Source organism: Chroicocephalus ridibundus, chromosome 17 (assembly GCF_963924245.1).
Source record: "Chroicocephalus ridibundus chromosome 17, bChrRid1.1, whole genome shotgun sequence".
NCBI classification, from domain to species: Eukaryota; Metazoa; Chordata; class Aves; order Charadriiformes; family Laridae; genus Chroicocephalus; species Chroicocephalus ridibundus.
The window spans coordinates 1,899,011-1,919,840 of record NC_086300.1 but is presented as its reverse complement, the minus strand read 5'-3'; the positions used below and the strand labels follow the sequence as shown (position 1 = coordinate 1,919,840).

The 20,830-nt window shown below is 46.0% G+C and overlaps 1 protein-coding gene across 2 annotated transcripts in view; it reads right to left on the bottom strand.

Moving 5' to 3' along the window:
• SKAP1 (src kinase associated phosphoprotein 1) overlaps positions 1-4,562 on the bottom strand; it is a 159,348-nt gene extending 154,786 nt beyond the window's left edge. For both annotated transcript variants that reach the window (XM_063354541.1, XM_063354542.1), the window contains exon 1: positions 4,462-4,562. In XM_063354541.1, the coding sequence (XP_063210611.1) occupies positions 4,462-4,507 (46 nt within the window). In that variant the 5' untranslated portion in view covers positions 4,508-4,562. The remainder of the gene's footprint in view (positions 1-4,461) is intronic.
• Between the last annotated feature and the right edge of the window lie 16,268 nt (positions 4,563-20,830).

The window sequence follows — 20,830 nt, the reverse complement described above, 5'->3', positions numbered from 1 at the left end:
CTGGTGCGGGGATGCACAGTTGCCGTATGCCAGCAGATGGGCAGTAACGCTAATTCACAGCATCGCTCTCAAACCCACACCTACATCCAGCGGCGGTTTTGGGAGCTCCAGGAGCACAGAGGTGTCCGGCCAAAATGCCTATTAATAACAATTCACTGCTAGTAATTTAGGCCTCGGTGGCCTGCCTGGGCTAACACAAAGGCTTCGCCAGAGCAGCTGAGTGAAGCTTTTTAAGTCCCAGGCCAATCCTGCAGTCCTTAAGCTCAGTTTCATTTTGAGCACATCTCTATGCAGTTTTAATTGTACATCTAAGATACAGTACCAGCTTATGACAAGCCTAACAATGCTGAGGTTTACACCACTTACGAATTACACAGAAAGTACCCAAGTACATATATCTAAGCACAAAGGATATATCTTGCTCCGAGGAGCTTACTGCTTAAGAACAGATGACGCTAAGGGGACAATTTATTATATACAAACCAGCATAAAAACAGCAGAGTAGAAATGGGTCAGCAAGAGAAACCATGTACAGGCTGTATTTCCACAGTGAAAGAAGCAGCAAGAAAAACAAACTGCTCCCAGAACTTGTGCAAATATCAGCTGGATCCCTCTGTCATTTTTAAGCGCAGATTAGCTCCATGAGTATGCGATTAGCTCTAATACGGTATTTACTTACTGGGATGTCGGCACAGATCAGCTGCTGGATAAGTTATAGTAGAACTGGGGTCACTTCTGCAAACCAGGCAGAGCCCCTTTCAGAGCCAGCCACTATGTTTATAGCGCCAGGAAATGAAAAAGAAAGCCTAACCATAAACTCTCAAAGTGGATCAGGAAGAGCAATATGTAAGCAGCTCTAGAGTAAATCACCCTAATGTTAGTTTTACTGCTTGTCGGTAACATTATATTCTTGATGTTTATAGATTGCTCTCTGCGATCCACTCTGAAAGTTTACAGGACTCTCCTTTTCATTTCCTGCAGCTAAAAAGGTAAGAGGGGGAAAAAAAATAGTTGAGATTTCATCAAGTGTTTCAGGGGAGTTTCTAGAGGCAATTGCAGTTATCCACATTAATCCTGCAGGAGATGCACAGCATCATGAGAATTATGTCACAACCACTGAAGTCCAGGTAGTAAATAACCTTTTAATGGCAGCACTAAATTCTAGGAGTTAATCAGCACTCAATGAGCAGAGCTGAAAGGTATTAAGATGCCATGCGTATTCTCCCCATGCACACACACTCACTTTTTTTTTTTTTGCTCATGTCTACTCCTCTGCCATCAGAAGGCTGCCAGCAGAAATCCTGCCCTCCATGTGCAGGGGAACCAGCCCCGCAGAATCATGATGTTTTAGCCATGCAAGATAATGCTGAGCCAACCACCCCGCTCCAATACTTCTTTGATGCTTCACACAATCCCTCCTGCAGTTTATCACCCCAGCTGGCTGGGAAAAATTAGTTTAAAAAAAGTTTAGGACACCTATCAACACAGGGTGCAGGTACCTTGAGCTTCCCTAAGGCTGCATTAATATTCCCAGGACGTGTCCCAAGACAGACAGGGATTTGGAAGGCCTGTTGTATCATCTCCTGTCCCACTTGTCAAAATGAAAGCCGTGAACTATAACACACAGTATTTCTTGACTTTTCTGCAAGCTCAAGAAAGGATGGTTTAATTGTGAAACAACATTTTTCAGATGAGCCTTCCTGCCTTTGTGGGGCTGAGTCAGGGAAAACCTTGAGATCTGAAGCAATCTTCATCCATCCTCCCGCAATGGGCCAAATGGGACATTCTCCACTACGCAAGGGACAATGGGGGAACTGAGAACAACTTTCCAGATTTTCAGCTTCCAAGTCTCAATCCAGAATTCCCTAATACTTAAATTCCAGAGCTACTCATGGTGCTACGTCAATGCTGGCTGTGGCTTATTAGCCCTCACAAAACAGAGCATTTTATTGTTTATTTTTAAAACAGCATCGAGGCTGCCTGCCTTGCAATTAGCAGCTAACAGCTTTGTTAGGCTGTGCAGGTGCAGTCACAGCCTCCCACTGCAGCACCTGCACCCCCCCCTCCTGCTGCCCAAACTCCAGCAAGAAACTGGCTTTCCAGCCCCACTGCCTGAAATGAGGCGGCTGGAGCAAGGCAGGCGAAGGGAAGATAACCAGGCTGCCTTTGCCTCTCCACACGAAAGCAGACACGCCGGGTTTGTCAGAGATATATCACACTTTTTAGAACCACTGTTTCAGCCTGCAGAAGAAGTTTGTGCTAAACAGACATGAAATACCTTTAAGCAAAAGTAGTTTTAACAGGGACCTGTCTGAGCCAAAAGTGAAACTGCACCATTAACTGACAACATGGAGTTAATGAAACTTGGATTGCTGATTTGCAAGGTGGAATTTAAAGAAATATAGTTGTTGCAACCACATCTACTCATTAACAGAAAATAAAAAGCATTCATAAGTGTTGCAGGATCACAATGTAGAGAGAATAGCCATATTGTGTCGGCTTTCAACCGCTGCAACCTCAGAGATGTCTTCTGCGATAACACAACCGTTACTCACAAGCCATTGACTTCTGGGCATCACTTAAACAGCGCTGCACTACGGACCAGGCTTTCATGTAAGGAAGCAGATCTTATTGCCTGTACATCAGTACATGTTTCCTCCTCTATTTGTAATTTTTATTTTAAATACAGTAATGCTTACAGTAATGCAGTTTGCAAACACTCTAATAGGTTAAGCTCCTTCATTTCCAGCCTGCGTAGCTAGAAGCCTCCTCAGCCACTGGAAGGCCTCAAAACCGTATAGATTGTTAAGACACAGCAAGTTTGATACAGAGGTATGTGACATGCAATTAATCTCCATTCATAGCCTGCTACACTTGTCAGCAAACAAAGGCTGTGCTTTAGAAGGAGATCTGAAGCCTTCAATTAAAAACAGTCAGCTAACAAGAAAATAATCTAAGTTAAAGGAAGGTGGCAGGTGCAGAAATGAGTTGTTTACAAAAGTGTCAGCACTGAACAATAAAGTGCTGCACATCAAAAATGTGAAAGGGTGAACTTCACTGAAGCCCCCATGATTAAAAAGCAGAGGAGAAAATTTACACCTACATCTGGGGGAAGACACAAAGCATTTGGAAGTGAGCTTTGATGGGCTTGGAGCCTGCACACTCCTTCTCTCGGACTGACAGATCCCAGGACTGGAAGTTATCCCACGTCTCGGAGGGGACAGGACGGGGCAAGCACTCGGTGCTGCCAGGAGCCGTCGCAGCAGGAAACGAAAGGTCACCGAGCCTTGCAGCAGCGGGGCCAGCCCCAAACATGAGATGCTAACGACTCCTTCCCCCCAACCCACCCCCATCCGTGATGGCAGGATGTGTCAGTAACACGTGCGCATGTTGTTCGGCACCAGGCTGACACGGCTGCTGCAGTTTTATTTATGGGCAGGTTGTAACGTGGTCACCTCTGCACACCACCGCTCCCACCAAGCCTTTGTTACCACACCGTAGGGTCAGCAGTGGCTGCAAAGGGCCATACAGAACTTGCTGGTGTTTGTGAAGCGTCTCTCAATAGAAGAGTTTAGCATGGCTTCCGCTTGGCTGACCCACCTCGTCAATGACTGCAGGTGTTGCAGTTCAAGTTTGTGAAGAAATCCATGAAAAACAGCTTCATAAGCCTCCCACCTGCCATCTTACACACAGAAGTAAATGCTGCCAGCTCTCAGCACAGCTCATTCACTCAGAAGCTGAGACCTCAGGAGGTCACATTCAAATTATCAAGCAGAAGTGGGACTGGAAGCAAGCACTGCTCTCAGCTGTACCCCCTTTTTCAACAGGGTTGAAGCTTTCCTGAGGTTGCACCCCCACTGAGCTTGCTCATGGCATCCCCAGTGTGACATACAACGCTTGCACAACATCTAGAGCCAGGAGACACCACTACACAACCACAACAAAAGCCTGCTGAGAGGGCTCACTGCAGCACACAAGCTTCTTCTACCCTTTGCATCTGTGCCCTTGTCTCACCCTAGTGATGCTCACCAGGGCTGCCTCAATTCCTTAACCAAAAGCACTCAGTGGAAACATCTTTTGACCGTGCCAGAAGACACCCCTCAATCTTGCCTACACTCTCTTCCCCTTACACAGGCTCTGGGGCCACCAGAGAGCTTCTCCCACCCATAGCACAGGCACGGACCCACCTGCCAGCTCCTGAGCAACATGAGGACAGCCCCAAAAACACCAGGACAGGCAGCCACATCCCCTACGCTCTCGCTGGGGTTAGGGACAAGAAAGGCATACATAACCTGAGGATCCCAAAACCACCAGCCCTGAAGAAATAGCTCCCACAGTCCTTCCACTCCCCTCTCCGGCTCAGCACAGTGAGGTATAAAAAGCTTTTCAGCTTCTTCCCTTGCAACCACAGCAGACTTCCCCCATTAAGCACAAGGGGAGCAAAGAGGAACATGTGGTTACCTTCCAGGAGCCTCTGAATCTCCTCTGGGATCATGATACCTGCCATCTCCTTTCCACAGGAGTCAAACTTGCTGCTGCTGCTCCTGTCCCACAGGGGCAGGGACAGAGAGAGAAAGGAAGGAGGGGGGGCGGGGACACCCAAAAAAAAGGTAGGAGGAACCACTCTGAGGCTCTGCTCAGATGCTTCCTCCCGGTACAGACACGGCCAGACCAACCTACCTCCTCACCAGCAGCCAGGATGCCCAGCTCCCCTGGCCACCAAGCACCTCCAAGCGCTGGAGAGCCAGAGCTCCAGCCAACAGGCTGTAGAAGTGCCCGACCCCAGCAACAGCACAGCTGAACCTATGTTTCTGCATTAGCATTTTAATCTGGTGGCACTTAGGCATGCATCTCCTTCATTATCACACAATTCAGGGCACCTGCTGGCAGAACAGAGCCACGAGCCATTGATTTAACCTCCTGTGCCGCTTCCTAGTGCTACAGGAGGTGGGGATTGGAGTTATTCCAGGCAAAGGCAGGCTCCTTCCTTTAATGTGCAGGGGAAGAGAATGGTGCTTGGCTGTTCTGCAACAAAACTTCCCCTCTTCCTGCATCCTCTGTAGGAAGGGGGCTAGATTGTAATAGCCGTTCATATTTCTATGTCTTGCCCAGAGAAATAACAGGGTTGCGCACTTTAACTTGCTTTATGACAGGCAATAAATGCAAACTGCACTCTACAAAACAAAAATGGCATTGCATTAGATTAACCCACAGCCCTGCATCTGCTCCGCTCTTCTATATAAATGAATTAGCACAAGCTGACTGTGAGGATACCACGATTATTTTTCATTCTTGCAGTCCCAAATTTTAGGCTTGACAAATACAAAGACTTTATGGGAGTCTTTATCCGGAGCCTTTATCGGAAGCTCATCAATGATTCCAAAGACCAGTTAAAGATTTCCCATAGGTTAAGTCTATGGGATCCAGTCCTTACTTTGCAATATCCTGGTATCAAACAAATATTTATTATTATAGCTCATAGAAAAGGTTATTCCGAACATGGTTGCCAATTTTACTTTTCTAGTATTTTATACCTGGCATGTGTTCTTTAATTATGTTTTCCCAACATAGCAAATGTTGGAGATGGCACAAAAAGGATGCAATACGTCTGTGTTAATAGCAAATGCAAAACTACATCACTCCATGAAAGTTAGTGCCCGCTACTTTCAGTGGGGCACAACTCCTGAGAGTGGAGAGCCAGGGCTGGGCACTAAGTTTTGTCATAATGCGATAGGCAGAGCCACGTTGAACTCTCCAAGGCGGCCCCCGAAAACTGCTTCTCTCACTGCTTTGCTATCCTCCTGCTCTGGACAAGCCAGCCTGCCACAGCAATTATCACAAGCTGGCAAAGCAAGATCTGTAGGGGAAAAGAAAAAAAAAAGCAGCATGCATTGGGGTCCCAGCCTCCAAAAATACACAAATGCTCCAGTACAGTGCTGCTGGCTTCAGTGGGACAGTGCCACGTCGTGAGGCTGAGTGTATTTCCAAATCATTGCAGAATCAGATTCTCTAGATGCATCACCTGGGTGGAATAAAGGTTTAGCCGCTGGGTGGCTTGGATAAAGGAAACCTGGAGCAGCTTCCAGATTTGCCCTGAGCTTCTTGCTTCATTCACTCAATCTGTGTGTTTCAGGCTTATCTCACATATGTGATATAAGAGCTATACTCGGAATGATGGAAATCAAGGAGCGAGATACTCCTCCACATGCTGTCAGCTGCTAATATGCTTTGTGACCCACTTTCTGAGACATGTGGGTGAAACAAGGGAAAGACTCTGTTATGCTTTTAGTTGATCAGTACAAATCAGGTAAAGAACAGGTATGAGATGAAGCACAGTGCTTTGCGTTTTTGGGGTTTGGGTGTGTGCCTGCAATTCTAGTGCATTGTCTCCACTGGAGACAGCAGAGTGAAAGAGGAACACCCACAGCCACACAGAGCAGCTGCAAAGTTCTTTTGGGACTTTTTAGTTGAAATAAGCACTTTTATGCATGGGCACACCACCTCAATAACTCACACAGAACTAACACTTGTCAGGAAGGGATGGCTTTAAAGGAGAAGTGATGATACCGTGACCATGAACATGTTTAGCGTATGCAGCTGATTTACCAGAGAAGTAACGTTCCACTCTTTTCTGTGTAACGTCTCTCCGCATGGTAATGCTGAAGTGGCAGCTGCCATTTGGGGTTTAGTCACAAGGAAGAGAAGACAGTGTGTTTTCTCTCCTGCTTAGGGAGGCTCAATTGCTCTCCGGATCTGGGAAAAGAAACACACCACCACTTCTGATTTGTCACTTGGCTGTGCTCTGCACGCACATGTAATTTCAGAACAACCTGGAGAGAGAATCCCCGTCTGCCATTACCAATCCAGACCTCGTGGGTTTCCTACTCTGAGTAAGTTCACTCCTCTTCTCTCCTTCCCCCTTTGCCTTGTGCTCAGTTGTGGGCGCTCACCCACACTGACAACATCGCTGCGGCGGTGATTTTAGGACAATATGTGCAAGAATTAGCTCTTCAGCAGATGCAAAGGTCTTAAAGCACAGGAAATGTTGCTGCAGTTCAGAGGGCCTCACACAGGAGACTGCTTAGCAAAAAAGCGTCTACATTGCAGTAGTCTTCCCCATCACATCTGCTAATGTTTTCATGAGTCAGGATTTAGAAAACTGAGTCTCCTTTGGGAGCAAAATGTGAATCTCTGCTGCCTACGGCTCCTGACACATTTGAGTGTTCTGATTGTATGCAAGAAATGGCAGCGCATGTAGGTGGATGTGTACGGTAGATGGATCTGTGTACGTGTTCTCACCTAGAGGTGTTTAGGGATAAATATTTAAACACTTCTGTGTAGAAATCCTACTCAGTTCATTACAGACTACAAATAAAAAGCAGCTGCTTGCTGAGACTGACTAACTTTAAAAATGAGTTTATAAAGGAATGAATTAGGTCCCTTAGATGGAAGAAACTGCCTTCAGATATGCCAGAAAGATCAATAAAACCTGATCAATGCAAATCTCAGAGGAAGAAATGTTCATGCAACTGCAGAGAAAAGGGTCATCTCGCACGTTCTCTGCATTTCTGTAGCTCACATAATAGTCTGAAAACATAGTGTTGTAAAGAGTAAACTAGAAGATACCTGGTCAGTGAGTCTTGCCCAAGAGTTAAACCAATTTAACATATTTAGGGTCTGGAATAAATTTTTCCTCACAGCAAACTGGCAGTGACTTGTTTTGCAGGTGCTTTGTGTGGTTTTGCCTTCCTTTGCTGCCTTGGGTGTGATCACTGCTTGGGAACACATGGGGATTTCACCCAACAAATTTCCTGCCGTTGCAGCGTTCACAGCATCAGTAAAGCTCTAGATCCTTTCTACTCAGCTTCTCAGATGTATTGTAGCTTGGATTTTTGGTCTTTTGCTACAGATCTTAAGGTTATCATAGAGCGTAGAAGACAGTATCACATGTGGAGGCTGGCACAGTTGCACCCTGGCCGCTCTTGGCCCACATGTCCATCCCATGGTCCTGGCCACGACAGCACCCAGCACCTCAAATGATCCCCTCAGGCCCTACAGGAAGGTTTTGTTAAGACCAGGTTGAATGTGCAGCATCTGTTGTTATTATTAAATCCATTTTACTGAGGAATACCGAGGCCTAGAGCCTCAGCTGCCGTGGAGACATAGGTGCTATTACCTGAAGCCTTAGCACCAAGCCGAACCTTCCACTCCACCTTACGCAGCTGCAGATGGAGCCAGGCAGACTCTTTATCTGAAGCTCATCAATGATTCCAAAGACCAGTTTAAGATTTCCCAGAGGTTAAGTGTACAGGATCCAGTCCTTACTTTGCAATTCCCAGGCAAATGACCTTTTTTTTCCTTGCCATTTTCCTTGCCACTTTCATTTTTGAATGTGTGAACAGGTTACAAATTTAGTTTAGTGGTCAGCTGGGAAGGAGATGGGGGAGTCTGTGACTGGCAAATTCCACTGCATCATTCTTATGTAGCATCAAGCTTTAGGGGCTCTAGATGTAAAGCTGCTTCCCCACATGATAAAAGCCCCACCTTAATCATTTTAGGTCCCAAGTTCAGCAGACAGGCTCTCTCCTAATGATATTCTGTTAAATGGACAAATTCCTTTGAAGGCTTGTCTTGCTTTGAAATCCAATTTCACAGGAAGCCAGATGCGATTGGGTGTAGCTATGGAAACAAAGCCGGGCAGCCTTAGAGGAGCTGAGCGATGCAAGGTAAAATGTGAGCGTCAGAGTCCTTTACTGCGCTGTCGGAAATATCAAAGGATCTGGAGAGGTTGGCAGGAGACGTGTCCCTGTTACGGGCTGTTCTGTGTGGCTGGGTACCAGCGCCTGTCAGCGGAGGTAAGCAGCCAGATGTCCTGTCACACAGCCCGAACGCACAAAACCGGGGGGGCTGCAGACTCCCCAGTTCCCCTCTGCCCCCTCCCTGCTCCGCCAGCACATCCGCGCTGCTATTCGGAAAGGTTAACAACAAAAGGGTAACAAGGTTAAACCACAAAGCCCTGGCTGATAACAGCCCTTTCAAGCAGCTGCACTGAAATTAATCTGAAACTTCTAGTAATTAGATAAGATAAGGATGTGTGCATGCTCGTGCAGGCACACGCTGACCCTGGGACACCCATTCCACAAAGGAGGTGGAGGATCACAGGCTTCATTAAACCAGATCAGGTTATTTGTTCACCTAGTCTGGTGCTGCAGCACTGAAAGTACATTTCCAGCCCCTTTATTCATCTTGCTTGATATCCTTGGATAGTGCACTGACTTGCCCTTTTGTCCTCTCTTCCCGGTACTGTAGCTCCTGCCAATTCAGAGCAGCCTCTAATTCTTGCTTTTGCAGAGCAGATGCTGCTCCATCCATTTCTGTATCGCAGCTCCTGCCATTCCAGGGCAAATTGTTGGGCCACTGGGTCTCATTTGCTGCCTTTGACAGTGACCAACAACTCAGAAAAAAGGCAACTTTCCAATCTGGTAATGCACCTGACTGCTTGAATAATGTCTCCTGGTTTACTAATCAGCTATGCCATGCTAATGCTCTGCTGTAATCCCAGAGTTTACATGCTCATGTCATTTTCATTGTCCAACAGCTCATGTGTCTTTTAGTGTGACTAAGTCATTCAGTTAGAGGGTGGTTACAATCCTTATAAAGCCTCTTTCATTTTTTAAAGCAAAGTGGTCTTCTGTTATCTTCATAATTTGATTCTGCACCTCTGCTTCACAAGGGTTTGTGGGTTACTGTTCATCAGTTTCTGAAGCCAAAGAGAAACAAAAATATGTCAGCAGCTCTTAGTTACGGTAAACAGATCTGGTCCCAAAGCAAAACTAAATGACTGGACCTTGCTCCTGGCTTAGACTGCCAGCCTCTGGATTCATTTACCTTCCAGACATGCTGGATTTTTTCTGCTGTGAAGGCTTCTCAGAAGCAAGCAGGTGTGTTGAGGTGTATTTATTAGAGGATCTGTGAATGTATAGTAACTGTTTTTCATCACGCCGGCACATTAGTTACAGTAGGACCCCACTAAAATGTTCCTCCAGTAACACACATAAACCCCTGAAAGAGTTTATAATCTGACCGTACAAGATGAAGTACAGAAGTCTAGATGAAGTATCTCAAGAGAAGACCCTGGGAAAATAAAGAAGAGTGTTGGTGCCTGGGCTGGTGTTCGGGTTAGCAAGGTCCCCACCGCCATTGTCAGCTGCAGCACTTTGTGCCCAGCGCCCTGGAAATGGAAAGGCAGAGCCAGAGCAGTTGTTAGCTGAGAGAGTGGCAGGAAGCTCAGAATCTTAACGTGGGAGTAGAGAGGCCCAGGATTCCTCCCCTGCTTCATTCTTTCTGTGCAACACTTGACTGTACGTCAAGCTCAAGTTCAAGGCAAGGCCTCGATCCGGAATCCAGATTCATCTGTGTTCACCACATGGCCCCTCACTGTAATCCTATGGACATGAACCAGTGAAGACTGGGCAGACATTTCCTTTTCATATGGCACAAACAACCTCTCATGGACTTCACTGCTCCGTCCACTCCTACATCTCCCCTGAGGAGTTGAGGTCTGTCTCTGGGAGTACCCACAGTGATCAGTGGGGTGGAGGTGGTCCGTGAGGTGGCAACATGGAGGAGGCATCTCCCAGCAGCATGGTCTCTGAAAACTTGTGATCCTGAAGCGAGATGTGGGGAATGGATAAAACCACTGGGATCCTAAGCAGGACACAGCTCTGAGACGGCATATCTATGGCCTCTGGCAAAAACTGCCCCGCATCCGGAAGAGAAGATCACACTGTAAAGGGAAGGATTAGAAAGATAGATAGGAAGCCAGAAATGAGCAGTGAGCTGAGCTCCTGCGGAGGCTGCTGTTCCTCAGGCTGACGAATGGGCTTCAGTTTAAAGCAAAGGTGATATTGATCCCTTGCTGTTTGGTTACAATGTGTGATGGGGCTGCCCTCTGCCCTGTAGATGTGTTGTAGCACCTCTTCTCTTTCTCCCAATCCTCATCAAACTACTTTAATGACTCTTTTATTGACAACACTGAGTCTTAATGAGGAGGGCTGCCACACACTTCATTAAGGCTGCAGAGGGGACACTTCCTATAAACAACTAGGACCAAGGGCTGCCATCAAGGCTGAGGGAGGAGGATGGAGTTGAGGGAGGATCCATAGTTCTCTAGAGGAGGGAGAGCTCCCTGTCTGCTCCTGAGAGAGCAAAGATTTAGGACAAAAGTCCACGTGACCTGAGAAGCAGTGGATCGTGGAAGGAGAGATCAGTCCTGGAGAAGAGTCTTGGTGGACACAAAGGACATGACATGAGATCTCCTTGAATATTTCAGTTCAGGGTGAAGATGAGAGACGAAAAAATGTTGGGTGGCTAATGGCTGAATTTATTATTCAGTATAATAATAACACAGCATGTCCACACTGCTGTGGAAGGCGGTGATGGCAGCATGTCAGACTCCCGTGAGCAGGAATACGGACAGAAATGTAGTGCTGGCTTTGGTACAATCTGCCAAACTGGCATTACGGAGTTGGCTCACCTGCACTGAGATCCAGGCTGCCACAGCTCAGTTTAAAGACAGTTCAGAGACGTCTACATAAACGTTACACTCGATGGTCCTGAGATGTCACGGACAGTTCAGTGACATTTCAGATTAAAATTGGACCAGCCATTCTGTGAGGTTTTCTTCATTTAGGAGAAGAATCTCCTACCTAAAACCAGCACAAAAGACAGATTTGGACTCAAGGGTCTGGATTCAGAAGAAACTCAGATATGATGTTCTAATGTAGCCCTGCTTCTGCATTAACATCCATAAATCTCCATCCATCACACAGCTCTATTTCAATTATTGAGCCAATTTCCAGACACTTTTATGATGTATTGTTTGATTTTATTAACTGGAGTGAAGGTTTAAACTCACTGAATTCCCATAGTAATCTTGCCCTGTAACCCTACCCACCTTATCAAATCTTGCTTAATGAAATGCAGGCATCTGTCTTAATGGCTTTCAAACTATGCTGGGTAGACTGACCCAGATGTTAGTTCATAAATAGGAATATTTGGAGGTGTTAAACAGGGTAGTTGGAGACAGAGGTAGGTCCCTGAAGTGATCTTTTCTCTTATGAAGAAATCAGTGATATGGGAGAAATTACTATAAATCTTCATGAAGAAAAATGAGAGCCAGAGGCCTGAGGAACGGAAGCACAGCACCACAAGCGGCACAGCAATAGATTTGGTCAAAAATAATTTCCTGAAGAAACTGATTATTTTGGTACAAATTTAAAAATCAAACTAGTTTGACTTAAGACTAAAATATTCATCTGAAGTATATTGCTTGGGGACTATGGTTGTTCTGCTGCACGGAAGTAGGAATTTGGGTGCTTCAGGCTCTGTGAACAGGATTCTCAGCCAGGCTGCCTTCCCTGTGGTGCTCAGCCTGGCTTGTCAAAGAGAGTACGTCCTCAGGGGCCACGGCACATCCCAGAGAAACAGCCAAGGGGTGGAAAGGGGAGTGCAGGGCCCATGTAAATGATTACATGGAGTACTGGGATTATATCCAATGTAATATGCTATGTAATAATATTTACGAGTTGAAGTGTGTTCCATTCCAGGTAATTGAGGGTATTTCACTGTTGAAGAAGGAAAAAAAAAATCTTTAGAAAACAAACATTTTCCTTGGGGGAAAAAAAAAAAACCCAAACCTCATTCTTTTTTGCATTTAAAAAATAGCGAAAAGAAATCCAGACAGTCTTGGAGGCAGCCCTGCAATGTGATGGACGCAACACCAGGGGCTGGCTGCAAGCCTTCACTGCCTCACTGTTCCTTCAAAGCTGTGATGGCGAATAAGCCATGATTTTTGTCCCTCAAGGGTTTTTTACTGCCACACTGCATCATCTCAGCTCTTCGGCTTCTCCTTCCCCACAGCTGCTCTTGTTCCATACTCATGAGAAAGAAAGAAAGAAAAACTGACAAGGCTGCATGACAATCTGGTATTTAGTGTGACAGTTAAACTTAATGATATGGGAGGCATGTTAGGCTGTGTTACAAGCCCATTATCTGCGAGCTTGGATATTGGATGCATTACATTATTAATTAAACACAAAAATGACTACCGTTAGTCGGCGATCTTATCTGCTAAAAGAACTGGAAGGCAGAAGCATTCCCTAAATTCAAGAGCTTATTGTTTCATTCCTGTCATTTTGTAAAACAGTTACCCTCCCGTTTCATGCTTGTCAAGCAATCAATGAATGTTTGTAAACTGCTTTGAGATCTTCCAATGAATGATGCTACAGTTTATAAATGCAAAGTGTTGCTACAGTTCATTCATTATGAAATTAAAGGATAAAACTTGCAGATGCAAAAGAATTCGGCTTGAAAAATACCCCAAACGTTTGTGCAGCTGTTATTATGTTGCCCCCTTCTGCCAGATGCTTTAAACACTCGTATGTGAGGGATGAATTCAAACATCACAGAGCTGCTCTCAAGGTGAAGCCCTAGAGACATCTTTGAAGTAACGGCACTAATGCCTAGCTCTGACAGTCTTCATGCGCAGACTTGAGAACCCTCAGAGTACAAAAATGCAATCCCCATTTCATGAAAGAGGAAACCAAGGCTGAAGGAAAGGAAGTGTCTTGCCTGGACAACACCTCGGGCCAGTGAAAGGATGAGGAGCAGAGCCCATATCCTCTGAGTTTCAATCCAATGCCCTTCCCAGTAGCTCAATTAATTTTCAAGTTTAAAACCGGAGTCCTCTTCTAGCAATTCCTACTGCAATGGGTATCCCCTAAGGGTGCAATTCTGCAAAGTGCTGGGTGCTCTGGCCTGCTTCCAGTGAAACACTTAAGTATGTGATTAACTCCAAGCTTATGAATTGTCTAACTGAAAACATCAGAAATGGTACTTTAAAAAGAAAATAGCACAGTTTCCCTAATTAGTGCTTCCCACCTAAGGAAAAGGCAGACAACAGAAGCATCTGCACTAGGAGCCGTGTCACACCGGGCTCTGTCCACCGGCAATGGAGAAACAGAGGGTGACACTTCCATAGTCTCACTCCACCTGGAATCTGAACTATCCTCCGGAGCTGCTCCTTTCTTCCACTGGCTATAGAGGCCATCAGTGCTTGACTGCATATGGAAACAGCAAGCATAGCCTCTCTGGATGCTATGCAGGCACAGCACAAGCACTCCGGGGGTGTGTATTGAACAGGGCATCTCTGAGACAATGGCTGAGATCTGGAACAGGATCATCAGCAAAGTGCGCTCAGAGCTTGCTGCCATCTCAAGTGTGGATGGTCTCCTGCGTTGCTAGGTAAGGAGCACGTTTCTGACATTCTTACCCACAGCTCTTACCACTCCCTGCTTTGATAAACGTCCATGCTGGGCTATGGTTCCAGCCATGAAGGACCTGGCAGTCCCGCAGATCTGACCTGCTTCCTGCTGAATGTTCTCAGGTGAAATTACACAGCAGACTTCAGTAATGTTAACCAAGTTCCCCACAGCAGAGTATAGCAACTGGACCAGAGAAGCATCACTCCCTACTGCAGTAGGACAACCTAGATGAATGTTACAGCTCATTATCTGGATCCAGCCTACTCTGGTGATTTGGTCAAAGTCTATAGAAGAGCTTGGAATCAAACTTGCGTCTTCTAAATACAGCTTCAGTGCATCACTCCTACAGCAGGTCTTCCTCTCTTTCATCCCATTACCACTCCCAAACAGACCCAGGCAGCAGTAACTGCCTCTCTGCTGCCTCTGTTACAGCTTGAAAAGGGACAGTGGTAACTTGTGTGAAAAGTTTGGCCTTTCTTTTGAGTCACTGATTAATATAAACAATAATGTGTGCCTTTTGGAGTGGTTATTCACAGTACAGATCTTTAGCCAGCTAAGTGCCCGATTATCCCACTAGTCTGAAAATCTCTTTCCTTCTCTACTCTCTTATCTCATCTCCTCTGGTGTAATTATCTGCTACTTTGTACTGCACTTCTCTAAACTTCTGCAACTCCCTGCTTTTAACCTCCACTCTCTGTTTCTCTGCTTCTACCCCAGAGCAAATGGAGATTATTCAAGGTGAAAGAGAGGGCAGTGGAGAAGTGCCCTTCATCGGTAGGGATGTCTGTGGTGCTGCTGTGCTGCCCCATTCTCTCTCACTCTGCATTTGCATGGCTTTGAGGGATGCACATATTAAAGGGTATGGAGATGTAATCCACCAGGATTACAAGGGTTTACAATTTCAAATCAAAGCATTACAAAGGTCAGATATCCAACGCAGAGCAAGCTGATCTGGGATTCCAGCTGATGCCTTTTCTTTCTCACCTCCTCCTGAACCAACTGATCTCTTAGTCATGGCTCTGCATCCTCTGTCTACAGCACTCACAGTAATCACTCTTGTGGTGCCTAAACAATGGATTTCTTACACTGAGCTGGACTCCAGGGGCTCCTGAGCTGGTATGCAAACTCTTATTCTTTGTGCCATGATAGCTTTGTTGAATCCTTTCATAGTGCAGATTTCTGCTGGGATAGGCAAGCGGGGCTAAGAGATGCCCCAGAGAGCTTACAGTCGATGCATAAGGCAGGAGACAAGGCAAACAAAGAGGTAGGACCTTAAGGGGTGCAGGAATGAGAGCCTAGTGGAAAATTCAGCTAGATGCACTGGTCCCCATCCTGTCCATCTCCCTGGAAGCATCCCTGACTCCTCACACCACAAAGTAACCGTTACGTGTCACTCTGTTTCTTGCTTCTAGCTCTAGAATCTGTCCTCCTTGTTTCAACTCTCCTTGACACAGTTCCTATTTTGTCACACCTTCTGGTTAGGCAAATCCGTGACGCTCCCTCATGCCAATTCAGTCGTAATCATGATGGTTCTTTTCTTTGTAACATATATGTTAAAACGTGCATCTCCAGTTCTCACTGTGGAGGGGGCCTGGGTAACTACCTGCAAACTGGACTTGCAGAAACTAATGTCCAGGGAGAGGAAGTTCTCTTTAACTGATCCACCTGAGATCACACAGAGAATTATGGAAGAATACGGAACTGAAGCAGGCTCATCTCAGATCCCAAAAAATGTTTTAGCTACAAACTTCCCATTCTGTGGGCACTGCTCTGATTCCCAGCCATATCACCACAAGTGCTTTTCTCCTGTAGTTTATCTCCTTTCATCCTGCCTCCATCAGCTAGTCCCCAGCTCCCAGCTCTCCTCTGTCTTCCACCAAACGATCAGAGAATCACGTCTGCGAGAGGAGCAGAGAGAGAGCAGCGCCTGGGTCCTGTGTCAGTTTTATTTACCTTCATTGCACTGCCTTCCATTGCTTAACAGAATAGTTTTATACCAGAGAAAATTGGAAGCTAAGTAGTTGCCTGTCAGGTAGTGTCTGTCGCCTGCGTGAGAAGCTGACATCGTAGTCAGCTACACTGTCAGCCATCTCCGTGCTGAGCATCAGTCCTGGCCCCAGAGTCCTCCAGCTCGTGCTCTTTCTCTGTGCTGGTATTTGTAACAGTGCCACTGGGGACTCCCCTTGTACAGCAGCATGCTGCAGTTTCCACTTACATCCGTGTGCACTGCACACACGGCGAGTTAGCTAACGAGAAGATGGAACTGCTGAGATACAGAGCCCAGCGCTGGAGGAAGTCTGGTTTGTCTAACAGTCGGGGACCAAGGACCCCACCCATCTCCAGAGCAACATCCCTGATTTCATAGAATGCCAGGGAATTATACCAAGGGTACACTCAGTTCCAAATATATAGAAGAGAGAGACATAGAAGAAAATTAAAAGATCATTTCGCATCAAGGCAGACTAGGACTAAGAGTATGTTTGGCATGGGAGAGACGTGGGCTGGATGTAGAGCCTGTTTTGGAAGGTGGGAATGGAAGGGGAAGACTATTTTGATGGATTCAGAAAATTGCTGTGTTTCGTAATGAGTTTAATACTCAAATTCCCTTCCCTATGCAGAATAATTGCTTGATAAAGATGAGTGAATTCTCTTTCTCCCCCTCGCCTCCCCCCCGCCCCGCCCCCTTCCCCTTTTCTTCTTCTCTTCTTCTCTTCTTCTTGTCTCCTCTTCTTTCTCTACCACCTTCTCAGCATCTCCTGGAATTGCCAGTCGGGATTACAAGGTGTCAAAGGGAGTGAAATGAATTTTGCCACTCGGCTGCTCGTAAACTTGGTGTCCTGGCTTTCGATATTACAGCGCCATAGCCTCTACCTTTAAATATCAGCCACCCACAGAAACAACCTGACTGTACATCGGCAGCAGGAGAGGTTTCCATGGTGACAGGATGCAGGTCACAACCTCTGTAAATGTAATCAGAGCACTGGGACTGCTGTGTGGAGACAGGTTTAATTTCTCCGTTAGTGGGAGCTCTGTGGTCCAACATGTACATAAGCTCCTCACATTGACAGACAACCTGTTATCTTCAGGATGGCACTGCCTATTGCCAGTCCTCTTGCGTGCCTGCCATCTCACCTTAATTTTTAAGCAGTGACAGAGCAATTCCACCCGGGGTCCAGCGCGGCCCAACCTTCACTCCGCTGGGCTTTGCAAAAGCCTGTTCAGGTTGTTTCAGCTGCCCACCATCTTTTCTCGTTTCTGCTCCCTATCCCACTCTGGCAGCCTGTGCAGGTGGAAGGTTGGAGGCATAGCTTAGTCCCCTCCACTCCACATCTATCAGGTCTCTCATTCCTTCTCCATCTGGATACACAGGCATTGCATTGTAATGTGCCTGTCTCCGCAGTGCCTACATGCCAAGTGCAATACAGCAGAACAGCGTACCTCCATGCTGGCTGAGAGTCGGACAACTCCTCGGTAGGGCAGGAGTGTTTCTTATGAAACACACTGCAGAGGAGCTTTGTGGGAATGTACCTGGGGACTTTTGCTGAATATACTGAAGATTTACAAGAAGAGCATGTGCTAAGCGTTTATAGGGTCTGGGCAGAGTTATACTCTATGAGACACAGAATTTCTGGCTATTTCTTACATATACAGAAGCTGGATATTTAGTGACTGTGCCATATGTTGAGTATTTTCAATAGTTCTCAGCTTTATGCTTTTCTTTATCCTTTTTCTGGCTATATATCTGTCTGGCATTGCAAGCCTCAGTTTATCTCCTTCTAAGATGCATAAGAACTGAATAGTTCCCATCTTCAAAGATAAAAGCAGCTGCATGTGCCAGACTGTTTTAGCGACACACGGTGTTTAATAAGCTTTAATTACTGGCTTCTCCTCTCTTATTAAGTTAAGCCAAGAATAATTTAAGCCCAGTTTGTAATAGTACTGGAGATCTCCATTTTCTGAGTCAACAGTTTGCACAGATGACTTTGGAAGTCAAATAGCAATTACTGCTCTCTCTCCTGTGTATTTGTGCATTTGCAGTGAAGAGAACTTAAAAGCTTCTCTCTAGTAGGAGCCACATACATTCAGGGCCAGTCCCTGAATGCTATCAGAGCCACAGAGCAGCTCAGCACTAGCAAGTTTGACAGATACTGGAAAAGAAGAGTTAAAGGACTTGTTCATTCAGAGTTCATCTAAAATTGCCATTCCGCTGTAGCTTTATAGCCTTTAATTTCAGATCAACTTTCACATGTAGTCAAACCCATATTTGACTGGGCAGCTAATGTGGCATGCACAGATTCCTTGAAACTGTGCCTTTGAGTCTTTGGCTGAGAGAATGTTTTGAAAGCATTCAAGATTTTCAGCATGTGAGCAAGTGTCCTAACCACTGGTTCATGCTTCCCTCACACCGGCAGCAGGTACCAGCCAATTCTTCATTCCTTTACTCTCACTACGCCGTGCTGTGCCAGTCTTTTCAAGTGCCATCACTGTGCTCAGGAGGGAATTTGCTGAGTACATTCACGCAAGTGCTCTCTGAGAGGAACTAATCGATTGCTAAAGACAAAGCTCAGGAGCAGAAATCTCACTGCCTGTCATCTCTATTATCTTGTTTGCTTCGTCTGCCTCCACACTGTGCATGGACAGAGAATGGAAACTCTGCCAGGATCCTGTGCGTCTCAGAGAACCCTGTCACCTGAAATATTATCCTGTCTAGTCCTGTGCAGCAGATTTAGCATTTCAGAGCAGCGGGTGTGAGTCTGTCATGTGGATTGCTCTGTGCACACCTAGGTGATGATGGTAGGAGACATACATGCTTGGGACGAATGTTAACCCAAAAGAGTGAGATGAAACCAACGAGAGGAATAGGGCTTTCCTGGGCTATTGATATCTGGCTTGCAAAGGCCTTTTGAAAGTAAGGAGAGAGAAATAGAATTGGATAGGGTTGGGCTAGGGGAGGTTTTTTCCACCTTTGATCCTCAGATTGTCCTGTTCAGCTGAGTGGAATACAAAGCAAGGGTGTCTCAGAGCTCACACTTCACCTCAGCAGTGCAATCGACGGGAGAAGCAGTGAGCGAGACCGACAGACTGTCACTGGCAAAATGAACTGTCACCTCCCATTTTTCAGAGGCGCGGTGGGATGAATTGCGGCTTTGAACCATGTGGCCCGTTGCTGATTGAGTTCCGCTGTCTTAGAACCCCACTGAACAAGGCAAGTTCATTTCAGGCTGACGTACCACTGCTTATCAATTTTGGAGCCAGTAAAATTAACCGCTTCAGAGCTGATTTCCCCTTTTCTTCCCCTCCTACTGCCACCTTCCTCGTTTTGTACCTGGAAAGGTCAGTGAATAAATCTCACAAAGCATCAAATAAGGTCTGTGTGGCCTAGAGAAGGCCTAGCAGAGGTGTTGTTCTTCAACTGTGCTGGCTCCAAAAGACAGCTGTTCTGGTCGCCAATCTCTAGCAAACATTTGTCCACATCACAAAAGCAGAGCAGAAGCTTTGCTGCAGAGTTCAGCACAATTCCATGTGCTTGGCAGCCTCCGAGGAGTCAGGGGGAGCCCAAGTCCTGCAATGACAGCTGTGGTGGAAATCAGGGTTGAGATGAATTGGAATGGCTGTGGGAGAAGGCTGGTAGTGGAAAGGCAGCGGATGTTCAGGGTCAGAAACAGACCCTTCCTGGAGCTGCGTGAGACCAACAGTGCTAAAACACCAAAGATACTGGGAGCCATGTCTGCCTTCCCAGAGCTGTGCAGAGAAAGGTGTGTGTCCCACCTGTTTGATCCAAACAGTATTCTGAGCCTCTTGCCAGCCTGTGGTGTTCATTCCAGTTCTGCCAATACCAGTTAGCTGTCTCTGGCATAGTTTTTTCTGTCTCTTCATTCCCTCAAGAATTAGTCGTAGTTGCCTGGCTTTTCTTCTCACCCAGAATTTACAAAAACTTGCCCTTCCTTTGCTTTCACATCATCCTTATTTTCCAATATCACTTCTCTCCTTTCATATTTTTCTCCTTTCTCCCTCTATATAATCATGCATCTGATTCCAAGCCAACATTTTTGCCCTACAGGGCCTGTGAGCCAATATTGCCTCTCTTTTCATCCTCCCTCTTGAAGTCTATTTTTTGTATTTGACCTCATGTCTTATTATTAACTCAGGGCAAAGTCCTAGAGGTTGATAATAGTTAGTATACAGCTGAAACTTGGTTTAGGATGGAAGAAGCCCTGAGAAATCAGACCTTTCAAGGCAAGATTTTGTGGGACAAGAATTACTCTCCTTTGTCTTTTCAGGAAAGGTGGATGCATGTGGCATTCAGTAGCATAGGTCTTTTGCTGGTGTAAACCAGGATCACTCCACACTAAGTAGTCCAGCTGGTGGTCAGGTACAATATACGCTTTGATTAAATTAATGCCTGCTGTAATTCTATTGGCATCTGGAGAAAAATCTCTTTTGTCAAGCGTCATCCATTGCCATGTTCCTACCTGCGTAAACAACTCTAACACAGTATTCCATCA